The 27,945-nt window shown below is 50.9% G+C and overlaps 1 protein-coding gene across 5 annotated transcripts in view; it reads left to right on the top strand.

Annotated features, from left to right (window-relative positions):
• LOC147122148 (nardilysin-like) overlaps window positions 1-27,945 on the top strand; it is a 212,392-nt gene that overhangs the window by 81,422 nt on the left and 103,025 nt on the right. For 2 of the 5 annotated variants that reach the window (XM_085982928.1, XM_085982927.1), the window contains exon 1: window positions 19,940-20,433. The exons of 1 other annotated variant lie outside the window; for it this stretch is intronic. In XM_085982928.1, the coding sequence (XP_085839054.1) occupies window positions 20,264-20,433 (170 nt within the window). In that variant the 5' untranslated portion in view covers window positions 19,940-20,263. Of the gene's footprint in view, window positions 1-19,932; window positions 20,434-27,945 lie in introns of those variants that run through there. 2 more of the 5 variants (XM_085982931.1, XM_085982929.1) reach the window with 2 other exon arrangements.

The following is a 27,945-nucleotide window of genomic DNA, read 5'->3' as shown; positions in this document are numbered from 1 at the left end:
CTCTCTCTTCCCCCCCAGTCGCTCTCTCTCTTCCCCCCCAGAGTCCGCTCTCTCTCTTCCCCCCCAGTCGCTCTCTCTCTTCCCCCCCAGTCGCTCTCTCTCTCTTCCCCCCCAGTCGCTCTCTCTCTCTTCCCCCCCAGTCGCTCTCTCTCTTCCCCCCCAGTCGCTCTCTCTCTTCCCCCCCAGTCGCTCTCTCTCTTCCCCCCCAGTCGCTCTCTCTCTTCCCCCCCAGTCGCTCTCTCTCTTCCCCCCAGTCGCTCTCTCTCTTCCCCCCCAGTCGCTCTCTCTCTTCCCCCCCAGTCGCTCTCTCTCTTCCCCCCCAGTCGCTCTCTCTCTTCCCCCCAGTCGCTCTCTCTCTTCCCCCCAGTCGCTCTCTCTCTTCCCCCCAGTCGCTCTCTCTCTTCCCCCCCAGTCGCTCTCTCTCTTCCCCCCCAGTCGCTCTCTCTCTTCCCCCCAGTCGCTCTCTCTCTTCCCCCCCAGTCGCTCTCTCTCTTCCCCCCAGTCGCTCTCTCTCTTCCCCCCCAGTCGCTCTCTCTCTTCCCCCCAGTCGCTCTCTCTCTTCCCCCCCAGTCGCTCTCTCTCTTCCCCCCCAGTCGCTCTCTCTCTTCCCCCCAGTCGCTCTCTCTCTTCCCCCCAGTCGCTCTCTCTCTTCCCCCCAGTCGCTCTCTCTCTCTTCCCCCCAGTCGCTCTCTCTCTTCCCCCCAGTCGCTCTCTCTCTTCCCCCCAGTCGCTCTCTCTCTTCCCCCCCAGTCGCTCTCTCTCTTCCCCCCAGTCGCTCTCTCTCTTCCCCCCAGTCGCTCCTCTCTTCCCCCCCAGTCGCTCTCTCTCTTCCCCCCAGTCGCTCTCTCTCTTCCCCCCAGTCGCTCTCTCTCTTCCCCCAGTCGCTCTCTCTCTTCCCCCCAGTCGCTCTCTCTCTTCCCCCCAGTCGCTCTCTCTCTTCCCCCAGTCGCTCTCTCTCTTCCCCCCAGTCGCTCTCTCTCTTCCCCCCAGTCGCTCTCTCTCTTCCCCCCAGTCGCTCTCTCTCTTCCCCCCAGTCGCTCTCTCTCTTCCCCCCCAGTCGCTCTCTCTCTTCCCCCCAGTCGCTCTCTCTCTTCCCCCCAGTCGCTCTCTCTCTTCCCCCCCAGTCGCTCTCTCTCTTCCCCCCCAGTCGCTCTCTCTCTTCCCCCCAGTCGCTCTCTCTCTTCCCCCCCAGTCGCTCTCTCTCTTCCCCCCCAGTCGCTCTCTCTCTTCCCCCCCCAGTCGCTCTCTCTCTTCCCCCCCAGTCGCTCTCTCTCTTCCCCCCAGTCGCTCTCTCTCTTCCCCCCCAGTCGCTCTCTCTCTTCCCCCCCAGTCGCTCTCTCTCTTCCCCCCAGTCGCTCTCTCTCTTCCCCCCCAGTCGCTCTCTCTCTTCCCCCCCAGTCGCTCTCTCTCTTCCCCCCCAGTCGCTCTCTCTCTTCCCCCCCAGTCGCTCTCTCTCTTCCCCCCAGTCGCTCTCTCTCTTCCCCCCCAGTCGCTCTCTCTCTTCCCCCCAGTCGCTCTCTCTCTTCCCCCCCAGTCGCTCTCTCTCTTCCCCCCCAGTCGCTCTCTCTCTTCCCCCCCAGTCGCTCTCTCCCCCCCAGTCGCTCTCTCCCCCCCAGTCGCTCTCTCCCCCCCAGTCGCTCTCTCCCCCCCAGTCGCTCTCTCCCCCCCAGTCGCTCTCTCCCCCCCCAGTCGCTCTCTCCCCCCCAGTCGCTCTCTCCCCCCCCCCAGTCGCTCTCTCCCCCCCAGTCGCTCTCTCCCCCCCAGTCGCTCTCTCCCCCCCAGTCGCTCTCTCCCCCCCAGTCGCTCTCTCCCCCCCAGTCGCTCTCTCCCCCCAGTCGCTCTCTCCCCCCCAGTCGCTCTCTCCTCCCCAGTCGCTCTCTCCTCCCCAGTTGCTCTCTCCCCCCCAGTCGCTCTCTCCCCCCCAGTCGCTCTCTCTCTTCCCCCCCAGTCGCTCTCTCTCTTCCCCCCCAGTCGCTCTCTCTCTTCCCCCCAGTCGCTCTCTCTCTTCCCCCCCAGTCGCTCTCTCTCTTCCCCCCCAGTCGCTCTCTCTCTTCCCCCCCAGTCGCTCTCTCTCTTCCCCCCCAGTCGCTCTCTCTCTTCCCCCCCAGTCGCTCTCTCTCTTCCCCCCCAGTCGCTCTCTCTCTTCCCCCCCAGTCGCTCTCTCTCTTCCCCCCCAGTCGCTCTCTCTCTTCCCCCCCAGTCGCTCTCTCTCTTCCCCCCAGTCGTTCTCTCTCTTCCCCCCCAGTCGTTCTCTCTCTTCCCCCCCAGTCGTTCTCTCTCTTCCCCCCCAGTCGCTCTCTCTCTTCCCCCCCAGTCGCTCTCTCTCTTCTCCCCCCAGTCGCTCTCTCTCTTCTCCCCCCAGTCGCTCTCTCTCTTCCCCCCAGTCGCTCTCTCTCTTCCCCCCAGTCGCTCTCTCTCTTCCCCCCAGTCGCTCTCTCTCTTCCCCCCCAGTCGCTCTCTCTCTTCCCCCCCAGTCGCTCTCTCTCTTCCCCCCCCAGTCGCTCTCTCTCTTCCCCCCCCAGTCGCTCTCTCTCTTCCCCCCCAGTCGCTCTCTCTCTTCCCCCCCAGTCGCTCTCTCTCTTCCCCCCCAGTCGCTCTCTCTCTTCCCCCCCCAGTCGCTCTCTCTCTTCCCCCCCAGTCGCTCTCTCTTCCCCCCAGTCGCTCTCTCTTCCCCCAGTCGCTCTCTCTCTTCCCCCCCAGTCGCTCTCTCTCTTCCCCCCCAGTCGCTCTCTCTCTTCCCCCCCAGTCGCTCTCTCTCTTCCCCCCCAGTCGCTCTCTCTCTTCCCCCCCAGTCGCTCTCTCTCTTCCCCCCCAGTCGCGCTCTCTCTTCCCCCCCAGTCGCGCTCTCTCTTCCCCCCCAGTCGCGCTCTCTCTTCCCCCCCCCAGTCGCGCTCTCTCTTCCCCCCCCCAGTCGCGCTCTCTCTTCCCCCCCAGTCGCGCTCTCTCTTCCCCCCCAGTCGCTCTCTCTCTTCCCCCCCCAGTCGCTCTCTCTCTTCCCCCCCCAGTCGCTCTCTCTCTTCCCCCCCCAGTCGCTCTCTCTCTTCCCCCCCCAGTCGCTCTCTCTCTTCCCCCCCAGTCGCTCTCTCTCTTCCCCCCCAGTCGCTCTCTCTCTCTCTTCCCCCCCAGTCGCTCTCTCTCTCTCTTCCCCCCCAGTCGCTCTCTCTCTCTCTTCCCCCCCAGTCGCGCTCTCTCTCTCTTCCCCCCCCAGTCGCTCTCTCTCTCTCTTCCGTCCCCCGCACCCCCCCCCAGTCGCTCTCTCTCTCTCTTCCAACAATAACATGCCCTCGAAAAAGCCTCAGCACCGCCGGGCACTCCAGCTAGTATATATATAAAAGGATATGTCTCTCTGTCTGTCTCTCTGTCTCTCTGTCCGGCTATACAATCAAAAGTTATAGAGCGTACCTACATATATGTTATATCAAAAGAAAGCTCATCATTAGGGGACTCTTGTAGGCATATTTACTTTCTGCTCGGACAAAAATTGTGCCGACAGTATCCAAAAAACGTTCAAAATTCTGCTCATTATCCACTCATTTGCATCGAGTGGGGGCGGGATCATTGTGTGTGCGGGTGGGCCATCCTACAGTTGAGTGACGTGATGATTGACCAATCCTACAGTTCAGCGACCTGACGGTTGACCAATCGGTGCATGTGTGGGCGGGCCTTATCCTTCTGAACCGAGGTGCGTGGCCGCCATCTTGATTCCAAACTGTCCATTTCTTTTCCCACTTTCTGCTTGTTTCTTTTCAAATCTACATTTCCAGCAAAAAAAAATTCCTTTTTATTAAATTGTTTTAAAAAAAAGTTAATTCATTTGTAAATATTTTCTCTAACCTGATTCTTATTCCTACCTTTCCCCGTTTTTGTAAGGCCTCAAAGCCTGGGCCTCTCCTGCCCAGCCACGCCCGAGCTAGGTAATTGTCCCACGGCTTGTGGTAAGCTCCTCCACCCCCCCCCAGTCTCACCCGTCACGTTACCCGGGGCAACGGCGTCGGCCGCGAGCGACACAGGACAGGCACAGGGTGCGCGCGCAGCAGGCGACACACAGAAGTCCGAGGCACAGAGCGCGGGAAGCCAGCAGGTGAGATGCGGCGTCTCTCTCTCTTCCCCGCTCGGCGGTCTTGAAGCCAGCTCAGGCGGGGGGCCGGTGCTTGGGAGGCCGAGGCTCGGGAGGCCGGTGCTCGGGAGAGCGGGAAGGGTTACCCCGGCAACGGTGCTCGGGAGGGCATGGGGCTTGGCTCGGGCTGACCGGGGCGCTGTGCTCGGCTGGGCCATGTCAGTGCGTGGGGCGGCACGGAGCTCCGCGGAGCCTTCGCCGGCAATGGGGAGAGGGTCTGTTGGCGCCCCCCTCCCTTTCTCCCCCCCTCCCTTGCTACCCCCTCCCTTGCTCCCTTCCCTCCTCCCTCCCTTTATCCCTTCCCCCATCCTTCCCCCACCCTTCCCCCCCTCCCCTCCCTCCCCCCTTCCCCCTCCCCTCCCTCCCCCCCCTCCCCTCCCTCCCCCCTTCCCCCTCCCCTCCCCCCCTTCCTCCCTCCCCTCCCCCTTCCCCCTCTCCTCCCCCCCTTCCTCCCTCCCCTCCCCCTTCCCCCTCTCCTCCCCCTTCCCCTTCTCCCCCTCCCCCTCCCCTTCTCCCCCTCCCCCTCCCCCTCCCCTTCTCCCCCTCCCCCTCCCCTTCTCCCCCTCCCCCTCCCCTTCTCCCCCTCCCCCTCCCCTTCTCCCCCTCCCCCTCCCCTTCTCCCCCTCCCCCTCCCCTTCTCTCCCTCCCCCTTCCCCTTCCCCTCCCCCCATCCCCTCCCCCCTTCCCCCTCCCCTCCCCTCCCCCTCCCCTCCCCCTCCCCCTCCCCCTCCCCTCCCCCTCCCCCTCCCCTCCCCCTCCCCTCCCCCTCCCCCTTCCCCCCCCAGTCGCTCTCTCTCTTCCCCCCAGTCGCTCTCTCTCTTCCCCCCAGTCGCTCTCTCTCTTCCCCCAGTCGCTCTCTCTCTTCCCCCCAGTCGCTCTCTCTCTTCCCCCCAGTCGCTCTCTCTCTTCCCCCCAGTCGCTCTCTCTCTTCCCCCCAGTCGCTCTCTCTCTTCCCCCCAGTCGCTCTCTCTCTTCCCCCCCAGTCGCTCTCTCTCTTCCCCCCCAGTCGCTCTCTCTCTTCCCCCCCAGTCGCTCTCTCTCTTCCCCCCCAGTCGCTCTCTCTCTTCCTCCAGTCGCTCTCTCTCTTCCCCCCAGTCGCTCTCTCTCTTCCCCCCCGTCGCTCTCTCTCTTCCCCCCAGTCGCTCTCTCTTTTCCCCCCAGTCGACCGCTCTCTTCCCCCCAGTCGCTCTCTCTCTTCCCCCCAGTCGACCTCTCTCTTCCTCCCAGTCGCTCTCTCTCTTTCCCCCCAGTCGCTCTCTCTCTTCCCCCCAGTCGCTCTCTCTCTTCCCCCCAGTCGCTCTCTCTCTTCCCCCAGTCGACCTCTCTCTTCCCCCCAGTCGACCTCTCTCTTCCCCCCAGTCGACCTCTCTCTTCCCCCCAGTCGACCTCTCTCTTCCCCCCAGTCGCTCTCTCTCTTCCCCCCAGTCGCTCTCTCTCTCTCTTCCAACAACAACATGCCCTCAAAAATCCCTCGGCACCGCCGGGCACTTCAGCTTGTGATGATATAAATTACTCTGACATTCGTTGTTGCCCCAATTACCGATGACACTATTGTGCTGAAAAAGGCACCTGGCTTATCCAGCTCTTCTCCTAGCTTTCTCAAGAGGAAACACTGGTCTGCCCCTCCCACTGCGAAGCCAGGGAATCCCCTCCACCCACTGACTGCCGGGGACCGTTCCCATGGGTCCCCGGCTGCGGCCAGGTAGTCAATCTGGCCGGGTGTCGGGTGGGACTTTGCAAATATTTATTTAAATGATCTTAACGGCAGGGACTCCATAGGTTGGATTTTCATTCAGATGGGGGTTGGTGTCGTGTAATCCGCATTTCGTGTTATCCACACGAATCTAGTTCGATGTGGGAGATTGATACAATTTTAACTATATTGCCCAATTGAGTTCCAGCGTGTGGGAACCCATGGCAAATGAGTTTCTCCAGTCTGAAAGTCGCCTCCAATGACGTCATCATTGCTGCTGCATTTAAAGTCTGTAACAAGCCTTGCTTCTTCTGCAGGCTGCCAACCTTTTGGGATTTGCTGATACACTGAGCTGGAAGCAGAATGGCCACAGAAAGACCGAGGTCTGCACCCCGTTTCGACGACGTTGCCCTGCAGGCTTTAGTGGAGGGAGCAAGAGCTCACAAGGAGGTGCTCTTCCCTTCATCAGGGAGGAAGAAGCCTCCCCAGCAGACAAAGGCTGTGTGGCTGCAAGTGGCAGAGGAGGTCAACTGCTTGTCAGCTACCCATAAAACCTGGATACAGTGCAGGAAGAGATTTCATGACCTTCAGCGCACTGGAAAAGTGAGTATGAATTTCCCATCACTCTCAATCTGATCCCCATTGCCTTTCCTCACCAGCACTCAGCTTTAGCAATCTCTTCCGCCACATCCCACTTGACACTGACATCCATGCACCATTACCCATTCCCTCTCTCTCTATGGTCACATTCACCTAACTATTCAACTATGCAGCCCTCACATTCCCTATCACTGTGATGCTATGAAAACAACTGACAACACACAAGGAGGGCCCTTGGTCTTGCCACCTCACTCCATCTTTGTCTCCTTCTAAGTATCTATGCTATGGATTCTCTACACTCCTTCATTCTCACTCAAACTCCACTTGTCTCCCTCATTGCAGGAAAAGAGAGCTCCCAGTAAAAGAGAACGAGCGAGGACAGGAGGAGGGCCACCATCAGTAGCCCACCTCACCCCCTGGGAGGAGGCGGTCCTGGAGATCGTAGGACTGGAGGACGACGCGCATGTGGGGGACGGACAGACGGGTGCATCACACCAAGCTGGTGACAGAATAGTTTTCCATCTCTCTCATTGACATTGCATGAGTTGCTGATAATGTTTCCGAAGCTCTAACAGAAGAACTAATGATCATCTGCAATATGCAATGTGCATGTAACCTTGGCATCACATCTCTGACTCTTTCCTTTACTCCCCCACAGGACCATCGCAAGCACCCATCCCCACTAGCTAGGAGGAAGAGCATGAGCCTCAAGACTCCTCAGAGGAAGCTGCAACCTCTGAGGGTGCAGCGTCAGCAGAATTCAGCGCACCCAGCACCAGCGCAGACACTCACACCTCGGTGGGACCTTCAGGACATAGAGTAGTGTTGTCACCTGTTGTATCACAGCTCACAAGTGAGCATCAGCTGATTGTGGAGACAGGGACAGCAGTGGAGAGTCCTAGTCGGAGGGCGCAGGACTCTGCCAGCTCAGTTCAGCTGTATGTCGACCCTCTGCCTCTGGGTCCATCCACAGTATCAGCGGTGATGGCACTCCAGGAAAAGATGTAGGAGTCTCTGTCAGGTTTTGTCTCCAGGGTCGCTGCGAGTGTGGAGTGAATGGAGGAGTCCATAGCGAACATGAGCAGAGCCTTTGTGGAGTCCTTGGCGCATGAACGCATCACCACAGAAAGGATGGCAACTTCCGTGGAAAGGATGGCTACAGTAGACAAGAGGATGGCTACGGCCATGGAGGAGCTAAGTCACCAGAGTGTTGAAAACATGGTGAGTGCTCAGAATAGACTGACATCTCTGGAGGAGCGATGGGCAGCTATTGAGCAGAGAAACCAGACCTTCATGGCAGTCCCTCTGAGTAGGACTGCCAGTGCAGATACGGGTCCCCATGGCCCCCCTGATGTGCAGCAAGGTGCTCTCAAGCCATTTGCAAGCGCTGAGGGAGACCTGACCCATGAGAGGGAAGTTGGTGGCAGACATCAGGGAAGTGGGGGCTCCTCTCCAAGCGTTCACACTTCCATTGCACTGCAGAGCCCCCGGTCAGAGCCCCAACACAGTCCACACCCAACTGAAATCGGCGTCTCAACCCCTGCACAGCCACAGGAGCAGCAGACTGCTGATGAGCCCTCACAGATTTGCCACTCCAGAGGATGCCCGCCAAATGTGTCGAGACAGGAGCAGCAAGAAACTGAGTAAGGGGCCTCCACATCTGCTGAAACCACAGGGGAAGCACCACGTAGGAGCACGCGTAAGAGAAAGATACTGCACAAATAGTCACAAGGGTAGTCACTTGGGTGAAATTTGATGCTTTATGTGTAAAAGCCATCATATGAATCATGTACATAAAAAATCTGACGGCTACTGCTGTGGTTGTGGCGTGTGTCATTTCGCAAATGGGACTTCCACATTGAGGGCTTAGGATTACTTGCAATTGTCAGCATGGTGGTCAAATTGCTAGGAATCAGTTGGTTCGTGGCCATTGTCGATGCTCAGGTAAAAAGATGCGAGGCAAAAGTGCTTGAGTGGCTAGGCTAAGCAAATCTGGCCAAGATGAGTGCGTTCCTTGCATCGCGGGCAGCTATGTTCTCGCGTACTGCTGCCGCTGGTTGATGGGCCTTTGCAGGATGTTCATTTTCGCTCTCCTCCTCCTCCTCCTCCTCCTGATCTGAGGAGGATATGTGAGGAGCCACTTGGTCCTCAGGAATCTGCAAGCCATGACGCTGTGCCATGTTGTGAAGTGCACAGCAAACCACGACGATTCTGGAGACCCTGGCTGCTGAGTACTGCAGGGTTCCACCTGATCTATCCAGGCATCTGAAGCGCATCTTCAGCAAACCGATGGTGGCTCTGGTGGACATGTGGCTGGAGTTGTAGCGCTCCTCAGCTTTGTTGAATTGTCTCCTCAGCGGCGTCATTAGCCACGTCCTCAGGGGATAGCCCTTGTCTCCAAGTAGCCATCCATTAAAACAACAGAAAATGCTGGAAAAACTCAGCAGGCCAGGCAACATCCGTGGAGAGAAATTAGAGTTGACGTTTCATGTCGAAACCCTTTTTCAAAACTGGAAAGGAAATAAAATAGATCGAAGGCAGTGCTGCGATAGATCAAAAGAAGTAAAAGAGACATTAAGAGGTATTCAAAACCAGACAAGATGGTAATAGGACTAATGGAGACAAAAGACGGCTGAGATTAGGTGTGAAGTGTACTGGCAGGATGAGAAACAGCTGCCATGTGGGAGAGAGAAAAAAAAGGAAAGTGGGGGGGGGAAGGGAGGACCCAAAACAAAGGGGTGGAAAAAAATATAAGTAAAAATGTAATAGGGGCCGAGGTTATGATCTGAAATTGTTGAACTCAATATTGAGCCCGGAAGGGTGTAAAGTGCCTAATCGGAAGATGAGGTGCTGTTCCTCGAGTTTATGTTGAGCTTCCGTGGAACAATGCAAGAGGCCAAGGACGGTGAGGTCCGAGTGGGAATGGAGCGGTGAATTAAAATGACGGGCGACCGGAAGCTCGGGGTCACCCTTACGGACTGAACGGAGGTGTTCCGCAAAGCGGTCACCCAATCTGCGTTTGTTGGTCCGTTAAGTTGGTCTGGCGGACTGAATAGCGGAGGCACACTAGACTGGCGCAGTATGAAGGAGTCATGGCAACTGCCAGGGTACTTGGCACAAACATGCAAAATCTCCTTCTTGTGGTCACACACCAGCTGAACGTTAAGGGAGTGGAAGCCCTTGCGATTGACAAAAATACCTGGATTGCGATGGGATGCCTTAAGGGCCACATGTGTGCAGTCAACGACACCCTGCACCCTTGGAAAGCCTGCCAGATGAGCTAATCCAACCGCACGCGCCGTGACACTTGCTCGATCCTTGGTGAAATGGATGTGATTGTGCGCGAGGGCAAAGAGGGCATCGGTTACCTGCGTGATGCAAGTGTGTGTGGCCGCCTGGGAGATGCCGCTGATGTCTGCTGCTGATCCCTGGAATGAGCCTGAGACAAAAAAGTTGAGTGCGGTGGTGACTTTGACGGCCACTGGTAAGGGTTGTCCACCTGGTCCTCTGGGCAGCAGGTCTTGTTGCAGCATTGCGCAGATGTCACCCACTACCTCTCGCGAAAGTCGGAGCCACCTTTGGCACTGCTGCTCAGACATGTTGAGATAGCTGACCCTGTGTCTGTAGACCCTGTTTGGGGGTATCTCCTGCGCCGACGGGCTTCCAAGCGCTGGCCCCTTCTGGCCTATGCATCTTCAGGTGGGTGAGCAGCAGCCTGGTGCTCCTGTTGCTGCTGCTGTTGGGGCTGCTGTTGTTGTTGCTGCTGCTGTTGGGGCTGCTGTTGTTGTTGCTGCTGCTGTTGGTGTTGTGTATGTAACTGATGTAAGCCCCCAAAGTGTGGACTGAGTGATATACACAGTCGACAACACTGGCTTGTTGTAAGAAAGACAGACCCAATAATTGAAGTAAAAATGGTTTATTCAGGCCTGGGGAGCTATGGCTCTTGCGTCCCAACACAAGGCTCCAACTCCACCGAATCTCTTGAGGTTCTCACAGTTATACAAAACTTAAGGCCCTGCCCTAAAGGCGGGGATAAGCTTATTAACATATACAGAATTATAGTTAAATTGTAATTATAAAACCATGACATTCCATTCTTCCAGTCGCTTACAAATCTCACATTTCGTTATCAGTTGGTCTTGTTACTTTCTCATGACCCGGGCCTCAATTTTATTACTTTACGATCGTCCATTTGCTGTTGTCAGATGGCTTGGTCTTTTTAAGTATTTCTCTAAGATAGTAGATCTTTCCAAAGCGGGCAATCCGCAGACTTTCTGTCTCTCTCTCTTAAATTATTTCTACAGAGCAAAAACACTTTAGTTAGTTAAAAGAATAGAACCCTGTTGAGCTTCACACTTAACAAACCCTTAAGTGCAAAGGTGTCGACTCGCGTGGCCGAACCCATATATCTCTCCCTCTTTCTAAGGGGTTGTTTTGACAGTTTTAATCTCTCAGCAGTTACCCCGTAGTCCTGTTTAAACCTTATCTGGGTTTATACAACTTTTACAGACTTCTATTGTTCAACTCGGAGCACGAATTAACCTATTCCCTCCATTTTGTATATTGGTGTTACAGATGAATCCTGGTTTGTTTTACCTTATTAAATCCAATTTTTAATATCTTACTTCAGTAACCATTTACCTTTAAGGGAACTATAGAATGTAACCGTTCGCCTTTAAGAGCACTACTTTAGGGTGGCACTATTTGTTGGCTCATGTATACTGTAATACCGATAGTGACCACACCAGTATATAAGGGTTGTGATACGTTAACTAGGGCAGAATCGCCCGAACCTCTGAATAGTAAAGACCTGTTTTATTTTGTTAATCGTGGAGTCTGTGTATTATTTACAATACAACCCACAGACTTAACATTGGCGACGAGGATGGGATTCGAACCCTGCGGCAGTTATTCCACGGCGGCTTCGTCCACAGACAGGACGTTGAAGAGAGGTTCCAAACCTCACCACCCCACTGGAAGCGACAGGCATTAGGACCCTGAAGCCTCCATCAGCGACTAAAAAAACTGGAGTGGAGAAGACGTGGGTAAGCCGAGCAGCGTTGGCTGCAAAGACAGGGCTGGGGAAGTCGGAGGAACAAGGGCGATCGCGATCGGGAAGATAAGGGCCGAGAGTCGCTTCGAGCGGGAGGCGCTTCGCGAGCCAGCGATCGCACCAGCGATAAGGGCCGAGAGCCGCTTCGAGCGGGAGGCGCTTCGCGAGCCAGCGATCGCATCTAAGATAAGGGCTGAGAACCGCTTCGGCGATCGCACAGGAGATAAGGGCCGCACTCGGGCTGAAAGACAGTGTCGGGGGACGGGTGAAGACCGTCAAGCGCGGGAAAACCGCCATTGAAGTGGGCGGGGAGAGCGAGAAGCGCGGGAAAGCCGCCATTTTTCACGGGAAAACCGCTGGGGAAGAAGACAGAAGCGGGAAACCGCCATTTTAGAAAATTAATTAGAATTTTCAGAAAGGCTGGTGTGTTCTCAAGAAGAGAGGAAAAATAAGAATAAGTAAAGCAATACTTCTGTTGTTCTCAAGAAGAGAAGAAAATTAATAATAAGTAAAGAAATACTTGTACTGTTCTCGAAAAGAGAAGAAGATGCCTAAGCGAGGAAATATTAATGATTTTAATGCTGAAATAGAAGACTGGGCCACGTATGTGGAACGCATAGAAATATATTGCGTAGCCAACGAAATTGGGGATGACGACAAGGCAATAACTTTGTTAAATTCGATGGGAGCAAAAACATACGGGCTTTTGAAACATCTAATAGCACCAGTTAAACCAGTGGACCAGACCTTCGAAGAGATCGTAACAGTGTTGAAGGATCACTTGAACCCCACACCGTTGATGCTGGCTGAACGATTTAAATTTTACGCCAGAACCCAGAGGCAAGATGAAAGCAATGCGGAATACTTAGTCGAACTGCGTAAGCTAGCGAAATACTGCCAGTTTGGAGGGAATTTGACAGAGGCGCTGTGGGACAAGTTCGTATGCGGCTTGGCCAAAGAAGGAACGCAGAAGCGACTTCTGGAAGAAAACGACCTCACACTGGACAGGGCTGGCCTCATAGCTTCATCGCACGAAGCCGCAGCGAAAGGAACGGCGGAAATGCAGCAAAAGGCGGCGGCACTCGGGGTGGACCAAATTACTGCAAGCACTTCCAAATGCTACCGTTGTGGAAAGACAACGCACGACCAGAATCAGTGCTGGTTTAAGAACCAGGAGTGCAGGAAATGTGGCAAACTGGGTCACATCGCGAAGGTATGCAGGTCCGGAAAGAAGACCAACAAGCAAAGGAAGCCACCACCACAAGAAAAGTACAACAAGGTGCATCAGGTGGCTGAAAAGAGTTCAGACGAACAAAATTCAGACTCAGACCCAAACAGCCAGGAGTTGGATAGTCTGAGAATCCACAATGTGGGTAAAGTGACTGATCTACAGACGATCTGGGTCACACTAAAAATAGCTGGAGTCCAAGTACGAATGGAGCTGGACACGGGATCAGCTGTATCAGTCATCAACCAAAAGGACTACCACCGGCTATTCTCTCACATACCCTTAAGAAATACCAAGTTCGTATTACGGACATATACGGGGCATAACGTATACCCCATGGGGAAAATAAGAGTCAAGGTGAGAGACAGGGGTAAAGTACACCCAAGAATGAATTTGTACGTACTACCTGAGGGAGGACCACCACTTCTAGGACGGGAGTGGATCAAGAAAATAGACATGGAATGGCACTACCTACAAGCAATGACGAGTGAGGACTCGGTGCAGACAAGCAGCTCAGACTCCGAGCCGGAAGACGATAAGTCCAGCTTATGTATGAAAAACAAGGTTGGAAAATCGATGGCGTGCATAAAGACAGAGAATTCTGAGCCTGTTCAAGCTACAGACATATGCATTACGGAGGAACACCGGGCTCGAACTCAACGTTATTTCAAAGTACAACAACAATTAGAACAATTAAGTTACCGCCTCGTACAAGAGATGAAAACAATGAAAAAGTTCTATGACACCGAATGGGAGAGTCTGGAAAGACAACAGAACCTACTGGCTAAAGCAGAGAGCGACCATAGAGCCATCGTGACCAATTACCGATCACATCTCCCTTATGATGTTCAGGAGTTAGAATATTTGCATGATCTAGAGATACAGCAGAAGGGCAAACCACGCTACACTGAGGATTTTGTTCTGCAATTAGAGACGGAGCTAGTGCAGGCAAGGTTAAGAGAAGTTGAATCGCAGTGTGCTCTTAAGGAGATGCAGAAACAAATCTTGGACATGGAAAAGAGAAACGCTTCTTTACCTGATGTGAATAATGTGGACATGTTGCGAAAGGGGATTATTGAGGCGAAACTGAAAGAAGCTAAGCAAAGGATGTTGGAACTTGAAACACAGAACCAAATCAGCAGAAATCCGCTATGTCGAGCAGAGAAGGAGTGCTATGGTCTACATGAGAAGGTGCAATATCTCTCAGCCCAGAATAAGGGGCTACTCACTCAGTTAAATGAGAGTAAAAGGGAAGTGGCTGAGATAGACTGCAAGAATAAAGAAGAATTGATGGCAGTGAGACTTCGAGAGGCAGATAGCATAACAGCCTTGGCTGAACTCCAACAGGAAATTGCAAAAAAACCAATTGCAGAGGAATCTTCAGGAAGCCAGGATTTTATTCCAGTCCTTCTCTATGACTCCTTACAAGCAGAGTGTGAGAAGTTGAAAGAACAGTATGGACAGGCCCAGGCTACAATTCTGGAGGGGATTAACTCGGCAACCCCCGAAAAGCTAGTTTCAGTAGAAGCATATGAACAACTAAAGGTTGAACATGAGCAAGAAGTCCAAAGGCTGCAGGAAATGTTTGATGAGCTCCAGGCCAAGGCTGCCTCATCGGTAAAGATTCCATCCATAGATGAAACATTAGTGGTGGAAGAGGAGAGGGGTTTGGAGCTCTCAAAAGTTATTGAAATAGCTGAGGTTGCAACACAGACTGAGAAGATGGCAGCAGAGCAACCCTTGGATACCAAAAGTACGCTGACTCACGTCAAGGTAGAACAACAGACCGCTGAAACAGCTGCTCCGGTAGAGGGATTGAATAGTCCGATCAATCAATCTCCAAAGGAAGTTGAAGTATTAAAATCACAAATGAGGTCATTAGAAAACGACTTGCTGAAAGCCCAGAAAAAGCTGGATGAAGAGGTACACATGAAGAAGTCTCTTCAGGAAAGATGTCTGGATTTGGAACAAGAGCTGGCTAACATCCAGCTGGGTATGGAGGAAATAGACGACCCTCTCGCTGGCCTAGCTCAGGACGACACCGAATATTACCATGACCTGGTGGACTACACCGATTATTGCGATGTCCTGGCCTGACCAGCCTGTAACTTCGACTCCCAAAGTGCAGAAATCATGGAGGAGCACCAAAAGTCTACGGAACATCGGGTGAAGCTGGCTCTACGACGGAAACAGGAGGCAGAGAAGGAGGAACTGCGCAGGCAGCTGGCAGCTGACAGTGGAGCCCAGAGAGTCTCCAAGAAGCAGAAAAGGAAAAGTCGAAACAGAAGATGACCCATCTGAACCATTATCACCTCTACCAGATCACACACGTGGTCCCTCCGAACGGAGCCAAATCAGTTCGGAAGTTCAAACTGTTAAATCCATGGAAGGACTATTGAATGAGTCACTTCAGCAATGTGAACTGTTTTCCGCAGAGACTGAATCTGTGATCTGTTTTAACATGAAGCTATATGACGTTGACTCCATCGAGAGTATATCTGTAAATTGTTATATGATGTTGACTCCATCGAGAGTATATCTGTAAACTGTTTATATGAAGTTGAAGATTGTATGTTTAAAGGGGATTCTGTAAGTAATAAGCTAAAAAGGGAGGAGTGTTGTGTATGTAACCATTTACCTTTAAGGGAACTATAGAATGTAACTGTTCGCCTTTAAGAGCACTACTTTAGGGTGGCACTATTTGTTGGCTCATGCATACTGTAATACCGATAGTGACCACACCAGTATATAAGGGTTGTGATACGTTAACTAGGGCAGAATCGCCCGAACCTCTGAATAGTAAAGACCTGTTTTATTTTGTTAATCGTGGAGTCTGTGTATTATTTACAATACAACCCACAGACTTAACAGTTGGGGCTGCTGTTGTTGTTGCTGCTGTTGTTCGGCCTCATCTAATATCCAGAAGGGAAGGAAATAAATGGCTCCCATGCTTCTGGTAGATGCCTCAGTTGAAGAAGCACTCAGTGAAGGTGGTGAGAGGGATTTCCCAGGAGGTCACTCTGGAGATGGGTGTCAAGCTCCAGCTTCCACAGCTGTGGTTATGCGTTCTAAAAGTTCCCCCAGACCTGAGACAACAAAGTCCTGCCACCTGCAAATGATGGCTGATCAAATCTCCTCTTTAATGGTTGACCTGCAGCTGATAGTCAGCAATCCAATGGTGCTCCCGCCAATTTTCACCGTCGTGCTTCCCACCAGGCGTGTTTCACGTGGGAAAAGGGTTAAAATCAAAATGGCATTATAGAGGCAATTTAGTGCTTGTTAAGGGCCTTAACGGCCTATCCCGCCTCTTGGAGGCAGGACGGAGATGGGACCATCAGACACGAATTTTTGAAAATTGCGTGTAGGCGGGGTCGGGCCCCCCTGCCAGTTTTTGCAATTTTAACCACCTGCACGCCTCCAATCCCGCCTCCACGGCCCAATGAAAATCCTGCCCCATGTCTCCGACTATGCTGGGTTTGTCGCCACCTACTAGGCTCCCACGCACCCTTCCCATCCCCCTGTAAAAACCGAGGCCTATGTCTCTGTAGCTATGGGTGGTGAGAGACAACAGCATTGGGGTTCAAATAAGTCACAGAAGCAGCAGCAAATGGGGACTTGAGCAGCAGATAGAAGCAGCAGCATCAGGACTCAGGTGGGTGGTCAGATTAGAGGAGTCCATTGTTTCTAGGGCATGGCGTAAAGGGATGGTAACAATGATACTGTATGCTGGAGATGGGATCCAACAGTGTCTTAGCTGGTGGCTAATTCCAGGGATGAGGGGGAGGCAGGGTGCTGGCATTATCATGCTCAGCCTTTGTGAAACTGGTCCGTCAGTTGCTCCAAGGTGGGTTATTCCATTCCCACCCTAGAACAGATAAATGAGAGGTGCTAGTGACAAAAAGCACTCACCTCTGAGAAACCCAACGGTAGAAACAGCTGATCTGTCCATGTGTTTGTGAAAATGAAAAGAAATCTCAGGCAGCACTACGGGCTTTTTCAGCAGGAGTGCACTGGATTGGCATATAGTTCTGACTCCAGGCAGTGCTGCTGTCCTTTAGTTGGGATCTGTCTCAGAAATCTACTGCAGGTCCTGACTGAAGGAGAGCTGAGCTGTTGGGAGAAGGTCCAGCATGTCAACCCAGGTGCTCCTGGTGAGAAACCCCATTGCAATGCCTCAGATATTTTTTAAATTGCTACAAACCTGTGGCGGGTTAGCTGTTTCTACTGTGGGAAGAACCAAAAACTAGAGCTCTGTGGGTTGGATCAGGCCCGCTGGTTATAGATTGGACATTGCTATGCTACTATAATTTGAAGAAAATAAAAACCAAAACCTACTTACAGGTAAATGGAATAGTCCAAAGATCAGAAATAATTGTGTTTTTAAAAAAACATTTTTTATTCGTTCATGGAATGTGGACGTCGCTGGCAAGGCCGACATTTATTGCCCATCCCTAGTTGCCCTTGAGAAGGTGGTGGTGAGCTGCCTTCTTGAACCGCTGCGGTCCGTGTGGTGAAGGTGCTCCCACAGTGCTGTTAAGGAGGGAGTTCCAGGATTTTGACACAGCGACGATGAAGGAACGTCAATATATTTCCAAGTCAGGATGGTGTGTGACTTGGAGGGGAACTTGGAAGTGGTGGTGTTCCCATGCGCCTGCTGCCCTTGTCCTTCTTAGGGCACATTGTTCAAGGCTAGAGGTGTCAGCACTAAGGAAATATGATACATTTCCAGCTTGGGTATTTTTCACCAGCTGTTATCAATTTAAATTATTTTAATTGGCATAGAAAAAAGTAAATAATCAGGAAAAAAATCATATAATTGAATTACATATTTACCATGAAATTTAAAATGAATGTGTAACTTTCAGTAGCACATTGAGAACAATATATTGAAAATAAAATTATAAAATTAAGAATCCATTATCACAAGCTCAGCGAGATAGGGGAGTACAGCTGTGAACATTTGAAGAAACATTTGGTCACTGTTCAAATAATGATCATAACATTTTTTCTGATGCCCCAAGATATTTTTTTAATTTGCAAGATTGCAGATCTATGAATATCAGGAGCATCGGAGAGATCTAAATATTGTTTTATGTACACTGGTTCACGTTTATTGTGCTCTGTTAATGAAAGCTGACACTGAAATAAGAGAGCTAAAACATGAGAGACAAACAATGACAGACAGCTTAGAATGCAAAAAGACAAAAAGGAACATTGATGGACAGATAACAAAGAGAGCCAGGGAGAACCTGATGGGCACAAAACTAAAAGAGAAATATGATGCAATGTAGGAATGGATATTATGAAAGACAAGAAGAAAGATTGATATTGATATTAGCAGAAAATAGATTGTTTAAAGTTCATGGAAGTACATTTTCTAACATCTAAAAGATGGTAGTTTTGTGGGAATAAAACAAGGAAAAAGAAAACTTTTTTGGTCAAGGTCCATACTGCAGGACACCACTAAGATTGAAAAGAGAAGACAAAATAAATCAAAAAGTAGTGGCTAGGTCACGACAAGCTTGAGTTTTAAAAGTTTGTGGTTGTAGAGGGTGGGGAAAGACTGAGGATCTAAGGTATAAGAAAACATGGTTTAGATTAGGAAAGGGTGTAATAAGCCTTCATTTCAACACAGTGAGGATGCAGGGAAGAGGAAAAGCTTAGGAGGAACATGTAATTTAAAAAGAAGCAATGACAATAGTAAATTTGCATCACATAGGTTAAGGTGAGAGAAGGATTGTTGATCAGGTGAGAAACTTTATCTGATACTCTATGCAGGATTATGAGAGAGGTTCTAGAAGATCTTCCACAGATATGCAATCCTTATTCCAACCCTGGAGAGAATTTGCCTTCTGAGTGTTAAATGATTTTGTGTGTGAAATTCCATCACCATGTTAAAGAGTTTCCAAATCTACACCAACCTGTACAGTTTCTGTTTGCCCAATAAGGAATGCACTATCTCTCCCCATAGGGACACATCTAAGTCCAGAGAACATAAATGCAGGTTGGCAGAGTCAAGTCTTAGAAACCCTCAAGTGTGCACAAGAGTGCTATTGGAGTTTAACTGGCTAAAATGGCATAGGTTACCAGTAAAGGGCACTAGTAAGCTTCCTGCTGATTGTGCGGCTATAACTACCCAATCAATTGGGCCATTGGTTTGCAGTGTTATGTAGGGGTTGCAGGCACTTTCCTTTCCTGCAACCTCCACCACCAAGGACAACAGCAGCAGTATCATGGGAACACCATCACCTTCAAATTCCCATTCTAGTCATACGCCTTCCTAATTTGGACATATATAGCCACCATTCCTCTATTGTCGCTTCATTAATATCTTCAAATTCCCATCATTGTGGGAATGCCATTACTACAAAGACTGCAGTGGTTCAAGGAGAAGGCTTGACACTACCTTCTCAAGGCAAGTGGGGATAGGCAATAAATGTGATGTTGCCAGCATCACCTAGATCCAGAGAACAAATATAAAAAGTCTGTTTCCTCATCAACTATATGACGTGCATCTGTTTTGAGCATGGTGTCAAAACTTACACAGGGCAGCTTGCATTGTGCAAGCCACCTTGAAGTTTCAGACATCTAAGTCCAATGTCACATACATGGCTTACTGATCAAAGTCTTTATGTAGGAGTTTAAGCTAAGAGATGTGCCAACCACAGGATTATTTCCCTCTTCGGGCTACTCAGTGTCTTCTTTGTGCAGCCTGGAGCTCTCCTTCCTCCAAGCTGCTTCCTCTTCTAGCCAATCTCTCAGCTTGGTCATACATTTTGTACATGGGCCAAAGCAAGCTGTTCTGTGTAGACACCTAGGAGTTTTGACTCATGCATGGAAACTGTTTGGACATATGTCTTGGGGTATGCTAAACTACGCTGAGAGAGGAAATCAGCCTGCTGCACAAGCGAGGAAATTGAGCTTCTCGGAGGCATCTTCAGCAACTGTGGTTTGCAACTGGGAAGTAAGCATCCAGTATTTTTTAAAAAGTTAATAGAGATGTTGATAGGGTTAAAAGTAGGGTGGGATGATGCTCGTGTGGAGCATAAAGCACGGAGCAGTTGGCCGAATGGCCTGTTGCTGTGCTGTGCAAATCCACGCGGAGACAATGTGCCGCCGCCGAGCGTGTCAACCAAACGTGATGAGTCACGACCGATGATTGACGTGCAGCAGGACCAGACAGAATGATCGTTTTATACAAAAGCACCAATCAGAGTGCGATGGGTGGGAGCAGCGGGTTTGGTTGTGGGGCACGGACGGTTTGGTGAGCGGCGAGGGGACGCACGGCGCGACGGGCAGGGTGACAGTGCTCCAATCAGACCGCACCAGGCCTCCCTCCCTTCACCCTCAGGCAGCGCGGGGTTTTAATCTGTTTTTTTTAAAGAACCATTACGACGCGTCTGGTTACATTTTATAAACGGTCTCTTGCAACATTTAAACCGTTTTGTAAATTTGAGCGGTTGGACGTTTGGAGCGAGGCCTTGAGCCGGGAGCGGCCGCCTCAGGAGCATCCTCTGGACCCGCCTGCGCTCAGTCTCTCTCCTCCACGGCGCGGCCTGGCCTGGCCTGGCCATGCCTGTGAGGAATAAATCTAAATCCTCGAGCAGAGACTCGGGCCAGAGTGTAGACACCGGCGCGGCGGCAGCGGACAGCTCGGACCATGAAGAGGAGGACTTTAAACCTGAGAAAAACCGAAGCGATCCGGACATTGTCAAATCTCCCAGTGACCCCAAAGAGTACAGGTACAGTGAGCCTGCCCAACTGCGTCAATTCAAGGAGGGAGAAGTTGGCTGCGGTGGCCTATAGGGGTCTCGGGGTGTCAGCCAGTGGCTCAGTTGTTGGCACCCTCACCTCCGAGTTAGAAGGTTGTGGGTTCAAGTTTCACTCCAGAGACTTGAGCACAAAATCTAGGCTGACACTCCAGTGCAGTGCTGCGCTGTCAGAGGTGCCGTCTTTCGGATGAGACGTTAAACCGAGGCCCGTCTGCTCTCGGGTGGACGTAAAAGACCCCATGACACTATTTCGAAAAGCAGTGGAGTTATGCATGATATTTATCTCTCAATCAACATCACGATAACAGATTATCTAGTCATTATCTCATTGCTGTTTGTGGGAGCTTGCTGTGTGCAAATTGGCTGCCTTGTTTCCTACACTTCAAAAAAAATACTTAAATGCAAATATTTCTTTTGTTACTTCTCTCCTCCAGAAGGATGGGATATTTTGAATCAGAAAAAAAAATCACAATCAATTTTTTTGTTGATTAAAAAGTATCTGTCGAGCAAATTACATCCCTAAGCATTCGTGTTGGGGAGTGGGAGGTGCAATGTAGCACTAGACGAGGAGTGAGATATGACCTCTGGGGGGGGCACCCTACCCTACCCTACCCTGGGAGGCTGCCCGCATGGAAAAGTTTTATCATTTGGGAATAGTGAAGATCTGGGAGCAAGTTGCTGACTTGTTTCCTGATGAATTGTCAGCTGGGATCGATTGCATTTTATAACACTTTTATCGTATCTCAAAGTGCTTTACATTCAATAAATCACATGGAAGTATAGTGACTGTTGTATAGGCAAACTATTCAGGATTCCACAAATGGCTAGGGTAGAAAATTGGCTACTTTCCACTCGCAACTACAAGCGATTTTAAAACAAAAACGATGTTACTGGTGGAAAAATGAACACTTGGCAACTCTGCAATGATTCAGATTCAGATTCAGATTAGATTTATTTGCCATATGTAACAAGTACAATGGAATGCTTGTTCCCCGTAGGGACGTGTCAGCTATACATACAGCGCCGCGTTCAGAGTCAATACAATGGCTTCCCGTGGCAGTGGGAGCACGATGTCCCTCAGCCGCTCCGTCCTCCTCTTCACCGCGGCCTCCTCCTCACTGTTGCCGGCTCTACGTGTGGTGGCCTGCTTCTCCCGCTCTGGCCGCCATGCCCGGCTCCCCTCCTCCCATCCGGACTGCGAGTTACCTGAAATGGAGCTGCCGGCCGACGTGCTGCAGCGTGTCGTGAGTCTGCTGCTGCTGCTCATTGCGCTGCGCTCCTCCGCCCGACTCGCCGAACACATCGTCGGGATGTGAATGCTCCAATTCAGCCTCTTCACCGTCGCCGGCTCCACGCTCCGGGGCCTACGTCTCTCTCTTTGCGGGTCGGCCTCTGGCCGCCATGCTCGGCTCCCCTCCTCCCAGTCGGAATTCCTTCCCGCCGAGGAGCTGCCGGCCGATGTGCTCCAGCGGGTCGGCTTGGCTGCTGCTGCTGCTCGCTGCGCTGCCTCTGCCCGACTCGCCGAGCACCTCGCTCCGGTTGCGGGAGCGAGCGGCGAGAGCTGGCCGCCGGAAGCAGGGAGAGCGATCTCAGCACCGGACCGTTACGGCCGCCATCTTGATGAAATGATTAGATAGGAGCAGACAAAGAAAGACTATTAGTGTTCTTGCACCCAAAAGACCCAACTTGGATCCAATGTGGAGCATTTTTGAGGGACCTCAGTGATGCATACAAATTATTTGTGGACCAGTTTATCAGCAGGATCTACTATAAAATTTATTTGCAGATACTTTGTGTGAAGAAATGTTTGTTGAAATAAGAATGTCTCTAACATATGATCAGTATCTCCAAAAGTAATGGCTGACTTAATAATTTGCTTGCAACTATTTCTTATGAGTTGCAGTTGTCTCTTAGTTCATGATATGTGTAGTGTATGTACCTTTAAGAGAGAACTACTTTTACAGCTCCTGTATACTGTAGTACCGGCAGTGACCACACCTGTATATAAGCCTTGAGCATGCCTCTGTACTGTCAGTCTTTAGACTACCCTCCTCCAGTAAACACCTGTTGATTGTTAAGTTACAGCCTCCGTGTAGTTATTGGAAAACATCATACTTTTAAGAATCATGGATTCAACAGTGGCGACGAGGTCGATTCGAATCTACCTGCAACTCTGCATTTCCCTTCAAGGATTCGCTCCGGGAGGGCGGTGGAAGAAAGTCAAGGCCAGAAGCACAGGCGTCGACCACGAGCAACCGCCCAGTCATCCGGCAGAGAGTGAACATCGCAGGGGGGAGGCTGTTGAGAGCCGGGCTTGGTTCCCCAGCCACGACGATCCAGCAACAGACTGGCAACAGGTACAGCACAGACCCTTCCCGGACAGCGGCGGCTGGAGCCGACTGACGGCAGAGAAAAAGCCGAGCAGCGTCGACGGGGTAAGAGAGAGGGTGAAGCGCACAGGGCGCAGCTGGGGGTTGAAAACTGAGCGGCGTCGAGGAAAAACAAAACAGAGCGAGAGGGTAAAGCAGCAGCCGGGTTCAGGACCGAGCGGCGGCAACAGGAAAGGCGCACAGGAGAACGTGCAGAGCACAGCCAGGGCTCAAGGGCTGAACAGCGTCCGCGGGGAGAAGAAGGGAGAGCGCGGGAGACGCCATTTAGCCGCGGAGAAGAAGGGAGAGCGCGGGAGACGCCATTTTTAGAAGCCGCAGCGGAGAAGAAGGGCGAGCGCGGGAAGAAAGGAAAGCGCGGGAGACGCCATTTTGTGCCAGCGGAGAAGAAGGGAGAGCACGGGAGACGCCATTTTAGACAGTTAAATCACATCCAGGGATGCCGAAGAGTGGCAGTATCACTGCGTTCGACAATGAAGTCGAAGATTGGGCGACATATGTGGAACGCATTGAGGTGTACTGCAGGGCGAATGAAGTGCCAGATGCTAGGAAAGCACTGGTTTTGTTAAATTCCATGGGTGCAAAAACTTATGGCTTACTGCGAAACCTAATAACCCCAGAGAAGCCCGTGGATAAGAATTTCGAAGGCAAAGTAGAAATCCTACAGGACCACTTAAACCCCACACCGCTGCTGATAGCAGAAAGATTTAAGTTCCACAAAAGGAACCAGCATAAAGACGAAAGTAATGCTGAGTACTTAACGGAACTGCGCAAGCTATCGAAACACTGCCAGTTTGGAGTGGGACTAGCAGATACGTTAAGGGACAAGTTTGTGTGTGGGCTTCAAAGTGAAGGAACCCAGAAACGGCTTCTATCAGAAAAGGATCTTACGCTGGACAAGGCTTTCAGCATGGCAGTATCACCGAAGCAGCCGCACGGGGTGCTGCAGAGTTACAACGGAGACCGCAAGAATATGGCACCAATGAAATGTCATATGGAGCAGGGAAGTGTTATCGCTGCGGCAGAACAACACACGACCAGAAGGATTGTTGGTTCAAGGACCAAGTGTGCAGACAGTGTGGAAAAGCAGGACACATAGCAAGAGTCTACAGGTCAGGGAAGAAAACCCAACAGCAAGAAATCTCCACAGGAGAAGTACAAAAAGGTACATAAGGTGATGGACAGTAGTTCAGACGAACAGAAAAGTGATACAGACGCCGGAAGCAAGGAGCTGGGTTGTCTGAAACTACATAAGGTAACCAAAATGGAGGATCACCAGACTATCTGGGTCACACTCAAGATAGACTGAGTCCAAGTGAAAATGGAATTGGACACAGGATCAGCCCTAACAGTCATAAACCAAAGGGACTACAAGCGGCTATTTTCACATATACCCTTGAAAGCTACAGCGATTGTCTTGAAGACGTACACTGGGCAAAAAGTCTACCCCAAAGGAAAAATAAGGGTGAAAGTGATATACAAAGGCCAGGAAATACCTAAAATGGACCTATATGTATTGCCAGATGGAGGACCACCACTACTAGGACGTGAATGGATCCGGAAGATACAATTAGATTGGCATTCCATACAGGCACTGAAGGTTGAGGCCAAAAAGGATGACGACGTCACCTGGACGACTGTCAAAAATGCTAACTGACGCACAAGAAGTGTTCCAGGAGGGACTCGGAACACTAAAAGGCATAACAGCAACGATTAAAATAGAGGAAAATGCAAGCCCAAAGTTTTTTAAGGCCTTATGCGATCCGACCAGCCATCGAAGCAGAGCTGGAAGGGTTGGAACGTTCAGGAGTACTGTCCAAAGTAGACTGGAGCGAGTGGGCTACACCCATCGTTCCTGTAATGAAGAGGTCGTTGAGTAATACGCCTGGGGAACCAAAGAAGGTCCGCATCTGTGGGGATTTTAAGGTGACAGTGAACCCAGTCCTTCACACGGTACAATATCCGCTTCCACGGATTGAGGATATTTTCGCCTCGCTATCTGGAGGTAAACGCTTCACCAAAATTGATCTGGCCCAGGCGTACTTGCAAATGGAGGTAGAAGAAGCCTCGAAACAATACCTCACGATCAACACTCATAAAGGTCTCTACCAGTACAACCGGCTGGTGTTCGGGGTAGCATCGGCTCCGACTATTTGGCAAAGGGCAATGGATCAAGTCCTGCAAGGGATTCCAGGGATCCAGTGTTATTTGGACGACATCCTGGTCACGGGCGAAAATAACAGTGATCACCTCGCCAACCTGGAGAAGGTGCTCACTAGATTAAAGGAATATGGGCTCCGAGCTAATCGCCACAAGTGCGAGTTTTTCCAGAAGCAGATCTCGTATTGTGACCACGTTATTGATGAAGAGGTGTTACATAAGTCCCCTGACAAGATTGAGGCAGTAGTCAAGGCTCCAGCACCGGAAAATGTGTCACAACTGAGGTCGTTCCTCGGGCTGGTAAACTGCTACCATAAGTTCTTACCAAATTTGTCTACAGTATTACACCCACTGAACACCCTGCTGCAAACGGGGGTACCATGGAAGTGGAATGACGAATGTAAACGAGCTTTCCAGAAGTGCAAAGAATTGATCACATCAAAAGAGGTGTTGGCCCATTTCAACCCAGCACTACCAATTCGGTTGGCATGTGATGCATCACCCTATGGTATTGGAGCGGTGCTGTCGCACAAATTCCCAGACGGGTTGGAGAGGCCAGTAGCCTTTGCGTCTCGGTCACTAACCTCAGCCGAGCGCAACTACGCCCAGATTGACAGGGAGGCCCTCAGCCTAGTATGGGGAGTAAAAAAATTCAACCACTATCTGCATGGGCAGAAGTTCACCTTGCTGACTGACCACCAACCACTTGTCTCCATCTTCAATCCAAAGAAGGGCGTTCCGGTGATGACTGCACAAAGGTTACAAAGATGGTCCCTTTTTCTAGGGGCGAACCAATATGAAATGGAATATAAAGGCATGAAACAGCATGGAAACGCTGATGGGCTATCACGCCTGCCACTGCCTACTGTGGAGGAAGCACCAGCAGTGGACCCTATCGAGATATTTTATTCGTCAATAATTGAACGATTGCCAGTAACTAACGCGGATATAGAAAAGGAGACCCGCAATGATCCGACACTCTCGGGTATATGATTTGACGGTGAGGGGATGGCCAACACATGGCGACTCACTGTTGCCAGCATTCTCATCCAGAAGAGAACAGCTGTCAGTATGCCAGGGGACAGTGATGTGTGGATCCCGAGTGGTAATTCCACCCAAGTTAAGGGAGAGAGTGCTCAATGAGCTTCACGAAGGTCATCTGGGAGGGGTTAAAATGAAAAGCCTTGCTAGGGCTTATGTGTGGTGGCCGGGGATCGATCAACAAATCGAGGACCTAACCAAGAGCTGCTCAGGATGCCAGAAGGTCCAAAATGCACCACCACATGCCCCTCTACACCCATGGGAGTGGCCCTCCTCTCCATGGCAACGGGTGCATATTGATTTTGCTGGTCCATTCATGGACTCAATGTTCTTAATAGCAGTGGATGCTCACTCGAAATGGCCTGAGGTGATAAAAATGTCCTCAACCACTACAGAGAAAACGATTGCAGTCCTATGGACCATATTTGCCAGGAACAGCTTGCCAGAGCAGATTTGCTCTGATAATGGACCACAGTTTGTGTCCGAAGAGTTTCAGAAATTTATGAGAAGGAATGGGGTAAGGCATTACACATCTGCCCTGTATCATCCAGCCACAAATGGATTGGCTGAGAGGTTCGTACAAACCTTTAAAAAGGCGATAAAGGCCATGTGCGATGATGAAATTCCACTGCAGCATAAGGTGGACAATTTCCTGTTAGCTTACAGAAATGCGACACATGCAGTTACCAACCAGACCCCGGCCATGATGCTCTTTAACCGAAGGTTGAGATCTCGTCTGGATTTGCTCAGACCAAATGTGCGAAGAAATGTTGAGGATAAACAATTCCAGCACATCAATGAGAAGCCGACAAGGAGCTTCAATGTAGGACAACCAGTCTTGGCCCGTGACTACCGAACAGAGAAATGGCAACCCGGAACGATATGCACAAGGCAGGGGCCATTAATGTACACAGTGGATGTCGGGGAGAACATTGTGAGACGCCACGTCGACCAGATCTTAGCGTCACAGGAACGAATCAACCCCATGTCACACGTCCCTGGGGATGAACCCGACATACCAGTAGCATCTACCTCAGAAACAGTAGTAGTGGAAACTGATGAAATAACCGACGAAAAGGGTCCAGAATCGCCTCCGCACCAAGAACAAGAACCTCAGGAAAGGCGCTATCCAGAAAGGATCAGGAAGCCGCCCCAAAGACTGAATCTATAAATGGACTATTTCAGTTTAATGTGCATGTTAAAGTGTTAATTGTTATTTGAACATTATGGGTACTGCTAATCTAAAAGGGGAGGAATTGTAGTGTATGTACCTTTTTAAGAGAGAACTACTTTTACAGCTCCTGTATACTGTAGTACCGGCAGTGACCACACCTGTATATAAGCCTTGAGCATGCCTCTGTACTGTCAGTCTTTAGACTACCCTCCTCCAGTAAACACCTGTTGATTGATAAGTTACAGCCTCCGTGTAGTTATTGGAAAACATCATACTTTAAGAATCACGGATTCAACAATATGTAGTGATGGATGTTGAGCTGGGATGCGATTTACACATAACGTAAGAAATAGGAGTAGGCCTTTCAGCCCTTCAGTATACACTGATAATTGAATCCCTTGATTCCTCCACGTTTAATTTACTTAAACAACTAGATCAACATAAGTAGGAGCAGGAGTAGGCCATACGGCCCCTCGGGCCTGCTCCGCCATTCAATAGGATCATGGCTGATCCGAACATAGACTCACATCCATTTCCCTGCCCGCTCCTCGTAACCCCTAATTCCCTTATCAGCTAGGAAACTGTCTATCTCCGTTTAAAATTTATTTAATGTCGCAGCTTCCACAGCTCTCTGAGGTAGCAAATTCCATAGATTTACTACCCTCTGAGTGAAAAAGTTTCTCCTCATCTCAGTTTTGAAACGGCAGCCCCTTATTCTAA

Source organism: Somniosus microcephalus, chromosome 3, assembly GCF_052327205.1.
Source record: "Somniosus microcephalus isolate GS21.2 chromosome 3, FLI_Smic_1.0, whole genome shotgun sequence".
NCBI lineage: Eukaryota > Metazoa > Chordata > Chondrichthyes > Squaliformes > Somniosidae > Somniosus > Somniosus microcephalus.
Note: the sequence above shows the minus strand (reverse complement) of the source record. Positions and strands in the feature narration are given on the sequence as shown.